Source organism: Oncorhynchus kisutch, linkage group LG6 (genome assembly GCF_002021735.2).
Source record: "Oncorhynchus kisutch isolate 150728-3 linkage group LG6, Okis_V2, whole genome shotgun sequence".
Classification (NCBI taxonomy): domain Eukaryota; kingdom Metazoa; phylum Chordata; class Actinopteri; order Salmoniformes; family Salmonidae; genus Oncorhynchus; species Oncorhynchus kisutch.
This window is the reverse complement of record NC_034179.2, coordinates 41,630,285-41,647,170: the sequence shown is the minus strand read 5'-3', so window position 1 is coordinate 41,647,170 and position 16,886 is coordinate 41,630,285. Positions and strand designations below refer to the sequence as shown.

Genomic DNA, 16,886 nt, shown 5'->3' with positions numbered 1-16,886 from the left:
GACCACTCAAGGACATTCAGAGACTTGTCCTAAAGCCACTCCTGCATTGTCTTGGCTGTGTGCTTAGGGTCGTTGTCCTGTTGGAAGGGTCACCTTCGCCCTAGTCTGAGGTCCTGAGCACTTTAGAGCAAGTTTTCATCAAGGATATCTCTGTACTTTGCTCCGTTCACCCTTTATCCTGACTATTCTCCCAGTCCCTGCTGCTGAAAAACATCCCCATGCATAATGGTGCCACCACCATGCTTCACCGTAGGGATGGTGCCAGGTTTCTTCCAGATGTAGCTCTTGGCATTCAGGCCAAGGAGATCAATCTTGGTTTCATCATATATGTTGACGAGGGTGGGGCTTAAGCTGCATCACTTTCTCAGCCCTTGGCCCTAAGGAAAGAAATCTGTATTTTTTTTTGCCAATTTTAACCTCAAACTTATTGTTTGTGTACATGGCTTTCATAACATCTTATGTGTTTTCCACCCCAACACTGCTTTCTGTCAACTTATATAGCAGACCCTCATGCCAAATTGAGTCAAGCTTTTTTGAAATCAACAAAGCATGAGAAGACTTTGGTTTGGTTTTGTTTGTCAATAGGGGTGTGCAGGGTGAATACGTGATCTGTCATACAGTAATTTGGTAAAAAGGCCATTTACATTTGCTTAGGACATTGTTTTCATGGCTGTTAATAATAATGCAGAGAATTTTCGCAAGGTTGCTATTGACTCATATCCCACGATAGTTATTTGGGCCGAATTTGTCTCCACTTTTGTGGATTTGGATGAGCTGAGGATGATGTTAGTGTTTAAGTGTAGCCAATTGTAATTTTTATTCTGTATATTTTATCGGGCTCCCGAGTGGCGCAGCGATCTTAGGCACTGCATCTCATTGTTAGAGGCGTCACTACAGACCCTGGTTCGATTCCAGTTTTTTCTATTTGATAAGGAAGCTGTGAGGTCAATTATACTATTAAGGCTTTGTACTGCCACCTTCACTACTGCAGTAAAATGTTTAGTCCAGGAAGTTCACACCTGGTAGTTTGGTGGATGGACCACCAGCTCTATGTAACCTAGAGGGCAACCAGTGGGTCCATCTCCTCTATACCATATTTCTTGTAAGATGACAATGTCTGTATTTATGATTTTGTTGGTGAAGTCTGGTTTCTTGCTCTTTAGTCCAAAGGCAGCTGACCTCAGACCTTGTATATTCCAGGATGAGATGCTAAACATTTTGTGTTTCATAGTATCTAGTGTTATTTGTGTGGTTTAGGCTCGGACCATTGGGTGTGAGCTGAGCATCTGGTGCATGCCTCTTAGGTCGCGGGGTGGGATGTGGGTGGGTGTATTAGTGGGGGTGGGGCCTGTGTCTGCTCATGGCCTGGGCATATGTGTGGCTGTCATGGTGAGGTCCTTTCTGCAGGGGTGGGGGGCAAGGTGGGGCAGAAGGGGCATAAGACTGATCTGGGGAGGGCTTATACAGTGGGGCAAAAAAGTATTTAGTCAGCCACCAATTGTACAAGTTCTCCCACTTAAAAAGATGAGAGAGGCCTGTAATTTTCATCATAGGTACACTTCAACTATGACAGACAAAATGAGAGAAAATTATTTTTAATAAATTTATTTGCAAATTATGCTGGAAAATAAGTATTTGGTCATTAACAAAAGTTTCTCAATACTTTGTGATATACCCTTTGTTGGCAATGACAGAGGTCAAACGTTTTCTGTAAGTCTTCAAGGTTTTCACACACTGTTGCTGGTATTTTGGCCCATTCCTTCATGCAGATCTCCTCTAGAGCAGTGATGTTTTGGGGCTGTTGCTGGGCAACACGGACTTTCAACTCCCTCCAAAGATTTTCTATGGGGTTGAGATCTGGAGACTGGCTAGGCCACTCCAGGACCTTGAAATGCTTCTTACGAAGCCACTTCTTCGTTGCCCGGGCGGTGTGTTTGGGATCATTGTCATGCTGAAAGATCCAGTCACGTTTCATCTTCAATGCCCTTGCTGATGGAAGGAGGTTTTCACTCTAAATCTCACGACACATGGCCCCATTCATTCTTTCCTTTACACGGATCAGTTGTCCTGGTCCCTTTGCAGAAAAACAGCCCCAAAGCATAATGTTTCCACCCCCATGCTTCACAGTAGGTATGGTGTTCTTTGGATGCAACTCAGCATTCTTTGTCCTCCAAACACGACGAGTTGAGTTTTTACCAAAAAGGCCTATTTTGGTTTCATCTGACCATATGACATTCTCCCAATCTTCTTCTGGATCATCCAAATGCTCTCTAGCAAACTTCAGACGGGCCTGGACATGTACTGGCTTAAGCAGGGGGACATGTCTGGCACTGCAGGATTTGAGTCCCTGGCGGCGTAGTGTGTTACTGATGGTAGGCTTTGTTACTTTGGTCCCAGCTCTCTGCAGGTCATTCACTAGCTCCCCCCGTGTGGTTCTGGGATTTTTGCTCACCGTTCTTGTGATCATTTTGATCCCACGGGGTGAGATCTTGCGTGGAGCCCCAGATCGAGGGAGATTATCAGTGGTCTTGTATGTCTTCCATTTCCTAATAATTGCTCCCACAGTTGATTTCTTCAAACCAAGCTGCTTACCTGTTGCAGATTCAGTCTTCTCAGCCTGGTGCAGGTCTACAATTTTGTTTCTGGTGTCCTTTGACAGCTCTTTGGTCTTGGCCATAGTGGAGTATGGAGTGTGACTGTTTGAGGTTGTGGACAGGTGTCTTTTATACTGATAACAAGTTCAAACAGGTGCCATTAATACAGGTAATGAGTGGAGGACAGAGGAGCCTCTTAAGAAGAAGTTACAGGTCTTCGAGAGCCAGAAATCTTGCTTGTTAGTAGGTGAACAAATACTTATTTTCCACCATAATTTGCAAATAAATTCATTAAAAATCCTACAATGTGATTTTCTGGATTTCTTTTCTCATTTTGTCTGTCATAGTTGGAAGTGTACCTATGATGAAAATTACAGGCCTCTCTCGTCTTTTTAAGTGGGAGAATTTGCACAATTGGTGGCTGACTAAATACTTTTTTGCCCCACTGTATAAGGTGTGGCTAGGTTTTGGGGAGGGGTCGAATGGTGGGGTTGAGGATCCTCTTGGTGCGGGTCCTCCAGGAGGAGGGTCTCGCAGTTCTGGGAGGGTGTCTCGCTGGTCTGGGCAGGGTGTCTATTTCTCTGTTGCTCCTGTGTGCGGTGCTGGGGCTGCAGATCAGGGGATGTCCTTCAAGGTCCTGGCAAAAGTGGGGAGACTGCTGCTGGGTGTTTGGACAGCAGAGTTTAGCCACTTGGGGTTATGGAATAAGTTTCCCCATCAATGTATTCCCCATTTGAGTCCATGAGGAGCACAATCTCTGGCTTTTGTGTGGGGGGCTGACAGGGCAGTTTGAAGAGTTGTGATCACTCGCTCGGGGTGGGGGAGTCGTCACCAAGGGAAAGCTTCTCCTGACCTGTGACCTCTTCATTGGAAATGCATGACGTTGCCCTGCACTACCACTGTTCTGTTATTGTAAAGTATGACAGAGGGTGTCAGTGTCAGGGTCCTTGTTTTCCAGTATTCTGATTTTCCTCCCTCCACCAATACCGGCTCTCTTCAAATATGGGTAGTGTGCTCTTATAGCTGTGTGCCATGCACATGGAGAGTCTGTGTGGAAGGTTAAGTTGCTTGCTTTCCCATTTTTGTAGGGTTCTGTTCTTTCCTAGCAAGCTTGGTAGCCTTTTAACTTCGCATTCAGTCTTTATACAGTTCTATCTAGAGATGATTGTAATGTTGTTTTCTTTTTAAGCTTTATAAGTAGCTTCAGACTGATCATTACTTACTCAGTTCCCCATTGGATGGCATGTTGTGCTTTCTGTTGTGCTTCTTTTGCTGGTTGCTGGTTTGTCAGAAGGTTTTCTGGATAGTCCTTGGAAGTAACAATCCTTAGTAGTAAACATACTTCCAGAATCTTTCCAGGTTATATTGTCCAAAATCAGGTTGTAGGTTTTGATTTGGAGTGAAGGTTATGTTGTGGAGGGTAGTGACCTGTATATGTCCTTGTATCCATCTTTTCGTTAAAAAAAAAACATGCTGAAACATGCCATGACATGTTATCTGATTATCTTGTCCAGATTGAGACAAGGAACCGTAAAAGATATAAGTGCCCTTTTTGAAAGCAAGGGTTGGTATGATGTGAAGCTGGCAGGCCTTGGTGTCAGGCAGCTCAAAGCTTTGCAGACTTCAACTTTCAAATATTGCCTTTTGAAAATCAACTTGCAGAGAATGCCTTTTGATTTGGTTTTCTCCACGTTGTATTCTAGGTAGTTCATGTTCAAGTTCATGTTTTTCTTTATCAGAGAACATAAAATCTTCTCTCAATGCAAAAACACTTTTACCTGGTGTTCCCCTGGGAAAGAATATGTGCTCGTTTAGAAAGGAGCAAGACAGAAGGTGCCTCTTTTCGACCTTGCAGTGTTCCGGTGCACATCTATTGATTGAAGTCGAGGTGCCCTTTTTAAAGTTGTCGGAGTGTCTTGTGTTCTCTGACATTGTGTTTCCTGCTCCAGTTCCCCAGGTACTCAAGAGCTGCACGGAGTTCATCGAGAAACATGGCGTGGTGGACGGCATGTACCGCCTCTCTGGAATCGCCTCCAACATCCAGAAACTACGGTAAGACACACACACACTCTCACGCACACTGATTTGACAGTGCTATCCGTTAAACATGGGTATGCCTCATAGGGTGTTCATAGACGTAATCTCAAGTGTACACCAGCCACCAACTTCTGAGAATTTGTTCTGTTCTGCACAAAAGCCCTCAGTAGACAGAGAAGGCAAAGGTATTTTTAAAACATCATGGACCTTGACTACCAGGTGGCATTGTACTCAATATCAGTTCATGTTCATGAATACAGCTCTCGTCACAGTAAGTAATGGGTGAAACCCAATTCCATCAAAGATAATGTGCACTTTCAACAGAAATTCCCATGATCTTTTCCTTGGCATGCGAAATGTGGATTTACCCCTGTGTGTGGGCGCTGTGGGCATCCCTCAACAACACGTGTGGGTGGGTGCGTGTGTACATGTGTGTGCGTGGGCATCCCTCGTCAAAAACCTGTTGACTGGCTGTGGAACATAACCCCTAACTGTTCTCTTCCCATTTTTGCACTGTTCATTTTGTCCTCAAACAGTCCAAGTAAGTGACATGGTTGCACTCTGCCAACTGAGAACTCACAGTATCTCACTGTAATTATAACATTTTAGACTGTGAAGAGGAAGGAATGTTTGGCGTCTTGAAGCCAAGCGTGAAATGGTGTGGGTTTTTTGTAGTATTTTATGGGGCTTTTCTTTTTTTCTTTTTTTCTCCTGAATAAGTATAATCCTAACCCTGCAATAATTATTTGCATGGTTTAACTCAGGATTGACATTTAGGAACCGTCTTAAAATGTCGATTTCCAATTGTTAAACCCACTGTTGAATATCCCAACTGCAACTTTTTCACCTTCGTTGTCTAGGATTACATCATTAATATAATGTGGCATTTATGACAACACCATTATTCTGCTGAATGTACAAAACATGAGGAAAATCTGCTCTTTCCATGACATAGTGACCAGGTGAATTCAGGTGACAGCTATGATCCCTTATTGATGTCACCTGTGGAATCCACTTCAATCCGTGTAGTTGAAGGGGAGGAGACAGGTTAAAGGAGGATTTTTAAGCATTGAGGCATGGATTGTGTATGTGTGCCATTCAGAGGGTGAATGGGCAAGACAAACTATGTAAGTGCCTTTGAACGGGGTATGGTAGTAGGTGCCAGGCGCACCGTTTTGAGTGTGTCAAGAACAGCAACACTGCTGGGTTTTACACACTCAATAGTTTCCCATGTGTATCAATAATGGTCCACCACCCAAAGGACATCCAGCCAACTTGACACAACCGTGGGAAGCATTGGAGTCAACATGGTCCAGCATCCCTGTAGAACACTTTCGACAACTTATAGAGTCCTTGCTCTGAAGAACTAAGGCTGTTGTGAGGGCAGAAGGGGTGCAACTCAATATTAGGAAGGTGTTCCTAATGTTTTGTACATTGAAAAGCGCTCAGACAATTTCATCATCTCTGATGTTTGAACAAAGAAATTAGGGTTTGTTTATGAAGTAAGAGTTATTGATGGCAGCTTCCCGTTAGAAACTTCTAAACATTTATAAAGGGAGTGTGCTGTCCAGAACGCTCTGTTTATTTACATAATAGTTCATATTCCATGGATTTATCATGAATTCTTCAGGTCACAAAACTCAACACAGAACAGTATGACAAACGCATGAAAATGTATGCACTCACTACTGTAAGTTGCTCTGAATAAGAGCATCTGCTAAATTACTCAAATGTAAAACTAAGATGAAGAGATGAACCAACACCTTTGCAATGGGAGGAATGGTTCTATTTTCCTCTCTTGATTTGTCTATATCTTTCTGTTACTTACTTGCTCGCTCTCTCTGTCCATGAATCTGTCTGTCTCTCTTTCTTGCTCAATCCGCTCTTTCCTTCTATCATCCCCCCCTTTCTATCCCTCCCCTCTCCATCCGTCTTTCTATCCCTCCCCTCTCGCTCTCCATCCATGTCTTTCTATCCCTCCCCTCTCCATCCATGTCTTTCTATCCCTCCCCTCTCCATCCATGTCTTTCTATCCCTCCCCTCTCCATCCATGTCTTTCTATCCCTACCCTCTCCATCCATGTCTTTCTATCCCTCCCCTCTCCATCCATGTCTTTCTATCCCTCCCCTCTCCATCCATGTCTTTCTATCCCTCCCCTCTCCATCCATGTCTTTCTATCCCTCCCCTCTCCATCCATGTCTTTCTATCCCTCCCCTCTCCATCCATGTCTTTCTATCCCTCCCCTCTCCATCCATGTCTTTCTATCCCTCCCCTCTCCATCCATGTCTTTCTATCCCTCCCCTCTCCATCCATGTCTTTCTATCCCTCCCCTCTCTATCCATGTCTTTCTATCCCTCCCCTCTCCATCCATGTCTTTCTATCCCTCCCCTCTCCATCCATGTCTTTCTATCCCTCCCCTCTCCATCCATGTCTTTCTATCCCTCCCCTCTCCATCCATGTCTTTCTATCCCTCCCCTCTCCATCCATGTCTTTCTATCCCTCCCCTCTCCATCCATGTCTTTCTATCCCTCCCCTCTCCATCCATGTCTTTCTATCCCTCCCCTCTCCATCCATGTCTTTCTATCCCTCCCCTCTCCATCCATGTCTTTCTATCCCTCCCCTCTCCATCCATGTCTTTCTATCCCTCCCCTCTCATCCATGTCTTTCTATCCCTCCCCTCTCCATCCATGTCTTTCTATCCCTCCCCTCTCCATCCATGTCTTTCTATCCCTCCCCTCTCCATCCATGTCTTTCTATCCCTCCCCTCTCCATCCATGTCTTTCTATCCCTCCCCTCTCCATCCATGTCTTTCTATCCCTCCCCTCTCCATCCATGTCTTTCTATCCCTCCCCTCTCCATCCATGTCTTTCTATCCCTCCCCTCTCCATCCATGTCTTTCTATCCCTCCCCTCTCCATCCATGTCTTTCTATCCCTCCCCTCTCGCTCTCCATCCATGTCTTTCTATCCCTCCCTCCACTAGGCATGAGTTTGACTCGGAGCAGATCCCCGACCTGACCAAAGACGTGTACATCCAGGACATCCACTGCGTGGGCTCATTGTGCAAGCTCTACTTCCGCGAGTTGCCCAACCCCCTGCTCACCTATCAGCTCTACGAGAAATTCTCCGTAAGGACATGATCTTGGCACAGCACGGGGACTGCACTCTGAGTACCCTTCTCCACCCAAAACAAAAACATCACGATTTCTCACACTAACATGCTGCTGCCGCATGGCGTCCCCCTAGTTACAACGAGCCCCTTCTGTTTTGGTTTGAGAGCTCTACAGTGTTGCAATGTTGCGTAGTGCCCTTGGCCCAAGAGGAACCCTGCTCTGTCTCTTTGTGGATAGTATTTATTAGGTTTCGCATTGTCCCGAACTGGCGTCCAATTTCCATGTGCAAAATACTTTTTTCTTCTTCTCTGTCTCTGTGGGGGGTATGTTCAAGACCCTCGCCAGGACCAAGTGTCAATTATCTCAAGTTTAAGTACTGTATATGTTATGAGGGTGAGCTAATCTGACACTTTTCCCCCCCGAAGTAAAATATGAAAATTGTCATAGGCCCTCAGTAATCACATTCTCGATTTACCAAAGACCAAATACACTGTTGGACGGCTTATCTTGGAACCCCCACTCCAAATCTAAGCGCATGGCACCCACTTTAAACGACTAGTATTACAAATACAAAACTCACTCCGACTTCAAATAAAACCCCTCACCAAACAAAATGGTCTTGGCTGGAGGCTGTAAAGATGGTGTAAATGTTTGCTGGTTGCTATGGAAGAGAGGGGGAAGGGTGGCGGCGGGAGTGTTCTGTCCCCTTGGCTGAGCCAAGCGGTGTGCAAGTGCCTCTACACCGGCCCTGGCCGACTGACTGCGTGGAGGTGTCGTGTTAATGAAGCACTTCTTAACGCAGAGGCACTGATCCCTACCACTCTCCTCCCTCCCTCCCCCCATCCTCCCCTCCATCTCCCTCGTTCCTTTCCGCTCCACAGGAGGCCGTGTCAGCAGCCACAGACGAGGAGCGGCTTATCAAAATACATGATGTCATTCAGCAGCTGCCGCCTCCGCATTACAGGTTAGCGCAAAGCCACGCTGCCCCCTGCAGGAACACACAGTGCTGTCTCCATAACAGGATGTCAATCTATGTCAATAAACGCAACATTTTCAAAGATTTTACTTTTTGCAGTTGCAGTTCATATAAGGTAATCAGTCTATTGAAATAAATTCATTTGGCCCTAATCGGTGGACTTTACATGGCTGGGAATACAGATATGCACCTGTTAGCCAGAGATACCTGAAATAAATAGGGGTGGATCAGAAAACCAGTCAGTATCTGGTGTGACCACCATTTGCCTCATGCAACACATCTCCTTTGCATAGAGTGGATCAGGCTGTTGATTGTGGCCTGTGGAATGTTGTCCCACTCTTCAATGTGTGTGCGAAGTTGCTGGATATTGGCGAGAGCTGGAACACGTGGTCGTACACATTATCCAGAGGCCTGTTGGACGTACTGCCAAATTCTCTAAAAATGATGTTGGAGATGGCTTATGGTAGAGATATTAACATTAAATTCTCTGGCAATAGCTCTGGTGGACATTCCTGCAGTCAGCATGCCAATTTCACCCTCAACTTGACATCTGTGGCATTGTGTTGTGTGACAAAACTGCACATTTTAGAGTGGCCTTTTGTCCCCAGCACAAGGTTCACCTTATTGATATGCCGCACGTGGATGGATTATCTTGGCAAAGGAGAAATGCTCACTAACAGGGATGTAAACAAATTTGTGCAGAAAAATGTAGAGAAATGAGCTTTTTGTGCATATGGAACATTTCTGGGATCAACACTTTACATGTTGCATTTATATTTTGGTTCAGTGTACATTTTTCTGTGTTGGGAAGGGTGTCAAACATTAACAATGATATAGACACATTATATGAACTACATGACCAAAAGTATGTGACCAACTGCTCGTTGAACATCATATTCCAAAATCATTGTTGATTTGGTCCCCCCCCTGGTCCCCTCCACTCTTATGTGAATATCCAAATCCATTAATTTGAAAGGATGTCCACATATTTTTGTGTATATTATACAAACATAATGGATGGTTAATGTATTCCACTCAAACAGTTTCAGAACCTTATGATCTTATACAAGTAGGTAAAACATGCTTCTGTAGAATTAGTCATAGAACTGGTGTAAATATGTGTTTCATCCTCCATCCTGTTCTCAGGACTCTGGAGTTCCTCATGAGGCACCTGTCCCAACTGGCCACCTTCAGCTACATCACCAACATGCACAGCAAGAACCTGGCCATCGTCTGGGCCCCCAACCTATTGAGGTCAGACAACGTCATGTTATTGTTCATATCTCACCAGTGTAATCAATAGTACTAGTACATATAGGTTGCTCTGAGTAACTGCAGTTGATCTTGTACTGAAAATAGCTATGATATGACGATTTAGGAAACAAACTAATTCTTCCGCATGAAATTTGTTCAGCCGGTTTTTGTCATGCAAAAGACTGCCGGTCTCACGGTAATTGACCGTTAATTAACATAAACATGTTTAGTATCTCCAGGCCTCCACACATACAAGCCGCTTGATGCCTTTGGAACATCTACATTTAAAAGTATAATACATCCATTTAATAAACACCGTCACAATACCTCTATTTGTTTTAGTCCAGTCTAAAGAAACATGAAATGAGGAAAATGTATTTCAGAAGAACAGAATGAGTTGGCCTACTGTAGGCCTATGTTATTTGTCTTTAATTGTGAACAATACAAACCTTAGACTGTCTTAGAAATCAAAACATATATGGGGTGCATGGTGCGACCTATAGGCTATTGATGATTTGAGAAAGTAGCAGAAAAAGCTTGAGGTCTGTTCCTTGACTCAGGCTACACAGCTGTTCTCTCGTCGTGTGATCATATTTTCACCCATCAGACTATTCTCAATAATCTTTACTAATATGTCAAATTTTGTTTAGATTTAGAATTGTCCATTATCAAATGGGCCCGGAACATGAGCAGAGGAAAAAAAGACATGTCATCTGTGTTGCACTCGAATAGTGAATGGAGGCCTCGCGTTTTGTAGGCTACTTCGGTTTTATAGCGGAGCATGTGCTTAATATGAGTAGCTGAAAAATAAATATAAGAGAACTTATTTCACTCCATGCATCAGGTGGAGCATGCTCTCGCTGACTGACAGATGATATTACGCCCAGACTCTGTATGTCATGGGTTTTCCAACCTTGTTCCTGCAGCTACCCAGTGCTTCATTTGTGAAACCAAGTGAAATATGTATGGCAACATCGATAGTAACATGTTTTCATAAACCAAACATATTTCACTAAATTTAACAGCCCCTCTGCATGTTTGAGAAAGGGAGAAAGGAGGAGATGAGATATTCTCATCAAGGTTAATTATGAAAAAATTCCCTATTACTAGGTTATTCAAATGCAAATATACTAATTGTAGGCGAACTGTAAGCCGCACTGCACAATCAAGGAACCAACAGCATCGCCCAGGGCCTTAAGTTCTCGTCCAGAATCATGGATAGACATGTTGTCCTTCCAGTATGCATAATAATACAGTTCACACTCAAAGGTGATTTACTCAAATGTGTTGAATTTGGGAGTATAGCCTAGACCAATTGTATATACCAACGACATCTTAAATCAGTTGTTTTTCTGCCATGTGTAATATGCAGTAGGCTATGTATTGTATAATGGGACAATCATCATTATAATTAAGATTTTTCCTTTTGGGCTTGGGCTCAAATGCATTTGCATAAACTCTATGGGTGTTTTGAATGAATCATCACCTTAGAAAGGGCTGTCCATTTCGTTGTGTTAGGCGTCAACAACATCCATGTTTTACACTGTTTCAACCCGCTGTTGTACTTCTTTCTTTAAATTGATCATCACAGTGAGGTTAGTTTTAAAGGTATGATAGGACTACAGTTTTGATGAGATTTTTTGATTGCCTTTGCATTGATGTCAGAGCGGTTAGAGGGACAATAGAGCCCTGGATACCAGTCCATTAGGACCTGATGGTAGTTAGCAAGTTGGGTTCTACCAAAGCATGACCAGAGGGCATAAAAGGAGATGATCGTGACTCAACGGTCATGTGGAATTATACTGAGGTCATGACTGCTATTGTGGCAGTAGTACGGTCACCACAACAGCCCTATGTGGAAGAATGAGTAATTACAAAAAGGTTGATCCCCAATGTCCTCTCCCCAGGTCCAAGCAGATAGAGTCGGCCTGCTTCAGCGGCACGGCAGCCTTCATGGAGGTCCGCATCCAGTCGGTGGTGGTGGAGTTCATACTGAACCATGTAGACGTCCTCTTCAGCCCCAAGCTCAGCTCGCTCATACGGGAGGGAGCAGGTACGCATGCCAAACTGTTGGGATGTCATCTATGCTCACAGTGCCACGGTGCTAACCGAAGCTGGAGGATTATTTCTTATGCAGGATTTTGCTTGATTCTAATTAATGCCAGTGGTGCTTTTGTCATAGCGCAAGCAGAATCCACTTGACCCTCAATTTAGAAAAGTAGCTTACTCAGAACAATCACTTTTTAATGCAAGTAATTTGTCTCCTCCATAACAAAGTCAATATCCAAAGCATTCCTAGTCAATCACCAAATATTTCTGTAAAAAACAACGATAAGGCCTCCCGGGTGGCGCAGTGGTCTAGGGCACTGCATTGCAGTGCTAGCTGTGCCACTAGAGACTCTGGTTTCGAGCCCAGGCTCTGTCGCAGCCGGACCGACCGGGAGGTCCATGGGGCGACGCACAATTGGCCTAGCGTCATCCGGGTTAGGGAGGGTGTGGCCGGTAGGGATATCCTTGTCTCATCGCGCATTAGCAACTCCTGTGGCGGGCCGGGTGCAGTACACGCTAACCAGGTCGCCAGGTGCTCGGCGTTTCCTCCGACACATTGGTGCGGCTGGCTTCCTGGTTGGATGCGCGCTGTGTTAAGAAGTAGTGCGGCTTGGTTGGGTTGTGTTTCGGAGGACGCATGGCTTTCGACCTTAGTCTCTCCCGAGCCCGTACGGGAGTTGTAGCGATGAGACAAGATAGTAACTACTAACAATTGGATACCATGAAATTGGGGAGAAAAGGGGGTAAAAAAAATAATGTAACAACAATAAAACCTTGCGTTCCTATTTTTGGTATTTTCCTTTCACCTGCCTTACCCGGCAGGCCCGGAGAGCAAATCAAGTGCCCCTATAGGCCTACTGCCAATTCGATAGCTCAGATTACCGCATCGGCACAGTTTCTGCAAGCCATAGACTGTAAAAAGAATCCTCGAATGCACAGCGGAGTTGATACTGTGAGATTTAAAAATGTTTAAAACCATAAATAGAGAGAGAATACAGCAAAGAGCTGTGTTTTTTATGAGTAAGCTCATGTTTAAGTTGTTATTCAGGACTGCCAACACTTAAGTCTTAAAATGCGCGTTGTCCCACTTCCACTCACGCTACAACCAGCACTGCAGCTGCAATGAAAGAGTACAGCAAAGTGTTTCCATACGCTTGCGTTATTATTAGCTGCTTGTCTTTTTTAATATCCAGGAATATTTCACTTTCTCTGGTCATAGGAGTAACCACATGAATTGGTGCTTGAGACAGAAATAATGCAGTGCGACTTGAGTTTCGCCATCAGCTGGAAGACTGCCCCCTTTTCTCAGCGGAGGAGCGTTTTTTGGTGGTAGATCTCTGCTTGCATTTTGACTCCGAAAGTGATCTTGACTCGGTTAAGGTTGGTGGCTACTGGTGTACATGATGATCACTTCTCCCCTTTCCCTAGGACACAACTCGTTGTTGCGGCCCAAGTCCCTGCTGGTGTCGTCCCCCTCCACCAAGCTGCTGACCCTGGAGGAGGCCCAGGCCCGGACCCAGGCACAGATCAACTCCCCCGTCACGGCCGATAGCAAGTACATTGAGGTGGGGGAGGGTCCGGCTGCGCTGCAGGGCAAGTTCCACACCGTCATCGAGTTCCCTATGGAGAGGTATGAACAACCTGCGGCCCTGGTATCTTTCTAACGGCTGATGCTTGTCCATGAGTTGTAAAGTATTGAAATGGAGGAGGCATAGATGAGATACAATACTTGGATGGAAATATCAAACCATGAATGCATACAGTTACAGTGCATTCGCAAAGTATTCAGACCCCTTGACTTTTCCCTCATTTTGTTACATTACGGCCTTATTCTAAAATGTATTAAATAATGTTTTTCCCCTCATCAATCGACACACAATAGCCTATTTTGACAAAGCTAAAACTGGCTTTTAGAAATGTTTGCAAATGTATTACAAGTAAAAAACAAATACCTTATTTACATAAGTATTCAGACCCTTTGCTATGAGACTTGAAATTGATGTCAGGTGCATCCTGTTTCCATTGATCATCCTTGAGATGTTTCCACAACTTTATTGGAGTCCACCTGTGGTATATTCAATTGATTGGACATGATTGGAAAGGATTGTGTCGAGTCACAGATCTGGGGAACAGTACCAAAAAATGTCTGCAGCATTGAAGATCCCCAAGAATACAGTGGCCTCCATCATTCTTAAATGGAATTTTGGAACCGCCAAGACTATCAAGAGCTGGCCGCCCAAACTGAGCAATCGGGGGAGAAGGGCTTTGCTCAGGGAGGTGACCAAGAACCCGATGGTCCTCCTGACAGAGCTCCAGAGTTCCTCTGTGGAGATGGGAGAACCTTCCAGAAGGACAACCATCTCTGCAGAACTCCACCAATCAGGCCTTCATGGTAGAGTGGCCAGACACTCTTCAGTAAAAGGCACATGACAGCCCGCTTGGAATTTGCCAAAAGGCACCTAAAGGACTCTCTGACCATGAGAAACAAGATTCAACTCTTTGGCCTGAATGCCAAGCGTCACGTCTGGAGCAAACTTGGCACCAACCCTACGATGAAGCATCGTGGTGGTGGCAGCATGCAGTGGGGATGTTTTTCAGTGGCAGATACTAGGAGACTAGTCTGGATCGAGGCAAAGATGAACGGAGAAATGTACAGAGAGATCCTTGATGAAAACCTGCTCCAGAGTGCTCAGGACCTCAAACTGGGGTGAAGGTTCACCTTCCAACAGGACAACAACCCTAATCACACAGCCGAGGCAACGCATGGAGTGGCTTTGGGATAAGTCTCTGAATGTCCTTGAGTGGCCCAGCCAGAGTCCGGACTTGAACCCGATCGAACATCTCTGGGGAGACCTGAAAATAGCTTTGCAGCAACATACCCCATCCAACCTTAAGAGAGCTTGAGAGGATCTGCAGAGAAGAATGGGAGAAACTTGTCAAATACAGGTGTGCCAAGCTTGTAGAGCCATAACCAACAAGGCTCTATGCTGTAATCGCTGCCAAAGGTCCTTCAACAAAGTACTGAGTCATGGGTCTGAATAATTATGTAAATGTGATATTTAAGTTTTGTATTTCTTTATAAATTAGCTAACATTTCAAAAAAATTGTTTTTGCTTTGTCATTATAGGGTATTGTGTGTACATTGATGAAGGGGAAAAAACAATTGAATCAATTTTAGAATTAGGCTGTAACGTAAGAACATGTGGAAAATGTCAATGGGCCTGAATACTTTCCGAAGGCACTGTACGTGGTTTCATATTATAAACAAGTGAGTCATGTTGTTTCGGCAACAATAACAAAAGGACACATGACTACTTGTTTCCCCAACTGAGTGTTCTGTCCATTCACCTCCAACAGGAAAAGGCCCCCCATCAAGTCCAAGAAGTCGCCGGTGGGAAACTGGCGCTCCTTCTTCAACCTGGGCAAGTCATCGTCTATGTCCAAGCGCAAACTGCACCGCAACCCCAGCGAACCCAGTGAGCTCAAGGCCATGGCCCTGGCAGGTTAGATTCCCTTTCTTATTCCCTCCCAAACACCGAGCCTTCACTCTCTGACCCTTCTCACAAATGTTACATTTGGTTGGAACGGAAACTCATTAATGTGAACTCATGCCTGTCTGTCTCATGTCCCAGGAGGCAGAGGGGACACGGGGACACTGCGATCGGCCAAAAGCGAGGAGTCGCTCACCTCGCTACACAACGTTGAAGGTAATGTATAATCTGACTTATCTCCACGCCACTCTGTATGCCTGATGGAGCCTGTTCTTCAGTGCAAGTCTGCTCTGGTCCAAGTAGTAACGTATTTGTATAGATAGTTTTTTCTAATAAAACATTTGTGACTTGTCTTTGAATTGATGAAGATTTCCCCCTGACTCCCGTAGGAGAGTCGAAGGTGTACCGTCCTCGGCGGCCCCGCTCCAGCAGCGATGCCCTGTCGGCTTCCTTCAACGGTGACCTGCTGGAGAGCCACACCCGGCAGCACTGCAACTCCGATGACAATCTGGCCCAGAGCCACAGCGGGGGCGCCACCCGCGGCGGAGGGGACAGCGATGGGGACGACGGGCCCATCTATGTTCCAGCCCTGATTTCGCCCCCACGTTCAGCCGGCGAGGACGTGGACCTTAGCCCCCCAGACATCGGCATGGCCTCGTTGGACTTTGACCCCATGTCGTTCCAGTGTAGCCTGCCCGACGGCTCCTTCTCCTTCCCCCTGGGGCTGAGCGATGTCGCTACGGGCGCGACTGGTGAGGGCACCAGCCCGAAGAGGAGCCCAGGCAGCATTGACAACGGCTCGGCGCTCGTCTCTCCTTCCTTCCTGGGGAAGTTCGCCAACCCCTTCTTGTCGCCTGACCTCAGCCCGGCCACGGGAGAGAAAGCAGGGAGCAAGAAGCTGGTCTGCTCGGTGTCTTTCTCTGACAAACCCGTACAGGCTGTGTCCCCTAAAAGGTCAAAGTCGGACATTTTGGCTCCTCTGGCCATTTCGGAGCCGTTTGACATGGAGATTTCTAGTAGGCTTACAGAAAGCCATGGTGTTCCCCAGCCTTCTTCCCCTCTCTCGGGACTGCCCTGGGACTCTCCTCTGTTAATGGGCTCAGTGTTGCTGAGGACAGGGGAGCCGTCGCTGAGCGAGGCCTTTCAGATGGAGCTGCACTGTAAGCTCTCTGCCTTCGACATTGAGAGCCAAGACTCCACAGGGGAGGAGAGCACTGCCCAGCAACCTCCAGCAACCAATAGCGAGGAACAATTAGGTTAGTGGTGCATACAGCTGCTTCATTGCATACAGCTGCTTCTTTGCATACAGCTGCTTCTTTGCATACAGCTGCTACATTTTCACTTGATCACCTATCATGTTTTTTTTATGTTAAA

The 16,886-nt window shown here is 45.6% G+C and overlaps 1 protein-coding gene across 8 annotated transcripts in view; it reads left to right on the top strand.

Moving 5' to 3' along the window:
- The window catches only part of arhgap32b (Rho GTPase activating protein 32b), a 220,648-nt gene that overhangs the window by 199,687 nt on the left and 4,075 nt on the right, over positions 1 to 16,886 (top strand). For all 8 annotated transcript variants that reach the window (XM_031826760.1, XM_031826762.1, XM_031826761.1 and 5 more), the window contains 9 exons: positions 4,544 to 4,646; positions 7,613 to 7,757; positions 8,624 to 8,706; positions 9,865 to 9,972; positions 11,880 to 12,025; positions 13,450 to 13,651; positions 15,379 to 15,524; positions 15,654 to 15,728; positions 15,902 to 16,768. In XM_031826760.1, coding sequence (XP_031682620.1) covers positions 4,544 to 4,646; positions 7,613 to 7,757; positions 8,624 to 8,706; positions 9,865 to 9,972; positions 11,880 to 12,025; positions 13,450 to 13,651; positions 15,379 to 15,524; positions 15,654 to 15,728; positions 15,902 to 16,768 — 1,875 coding nt within the window. The remainder of the gene's footprint in view (positions 1 to 4,543; positions 4,647 to 7,612; positions 7,758 to 8,623; positions 8,707 to 9,864; positions 9,973 to 11,879; positions 12,026 to 13,449; positions 13,652 to 15,378; positions 15,525 to 15,653; positions 15,729 to 15,901; positions 16,769 to 16,886) is intronic.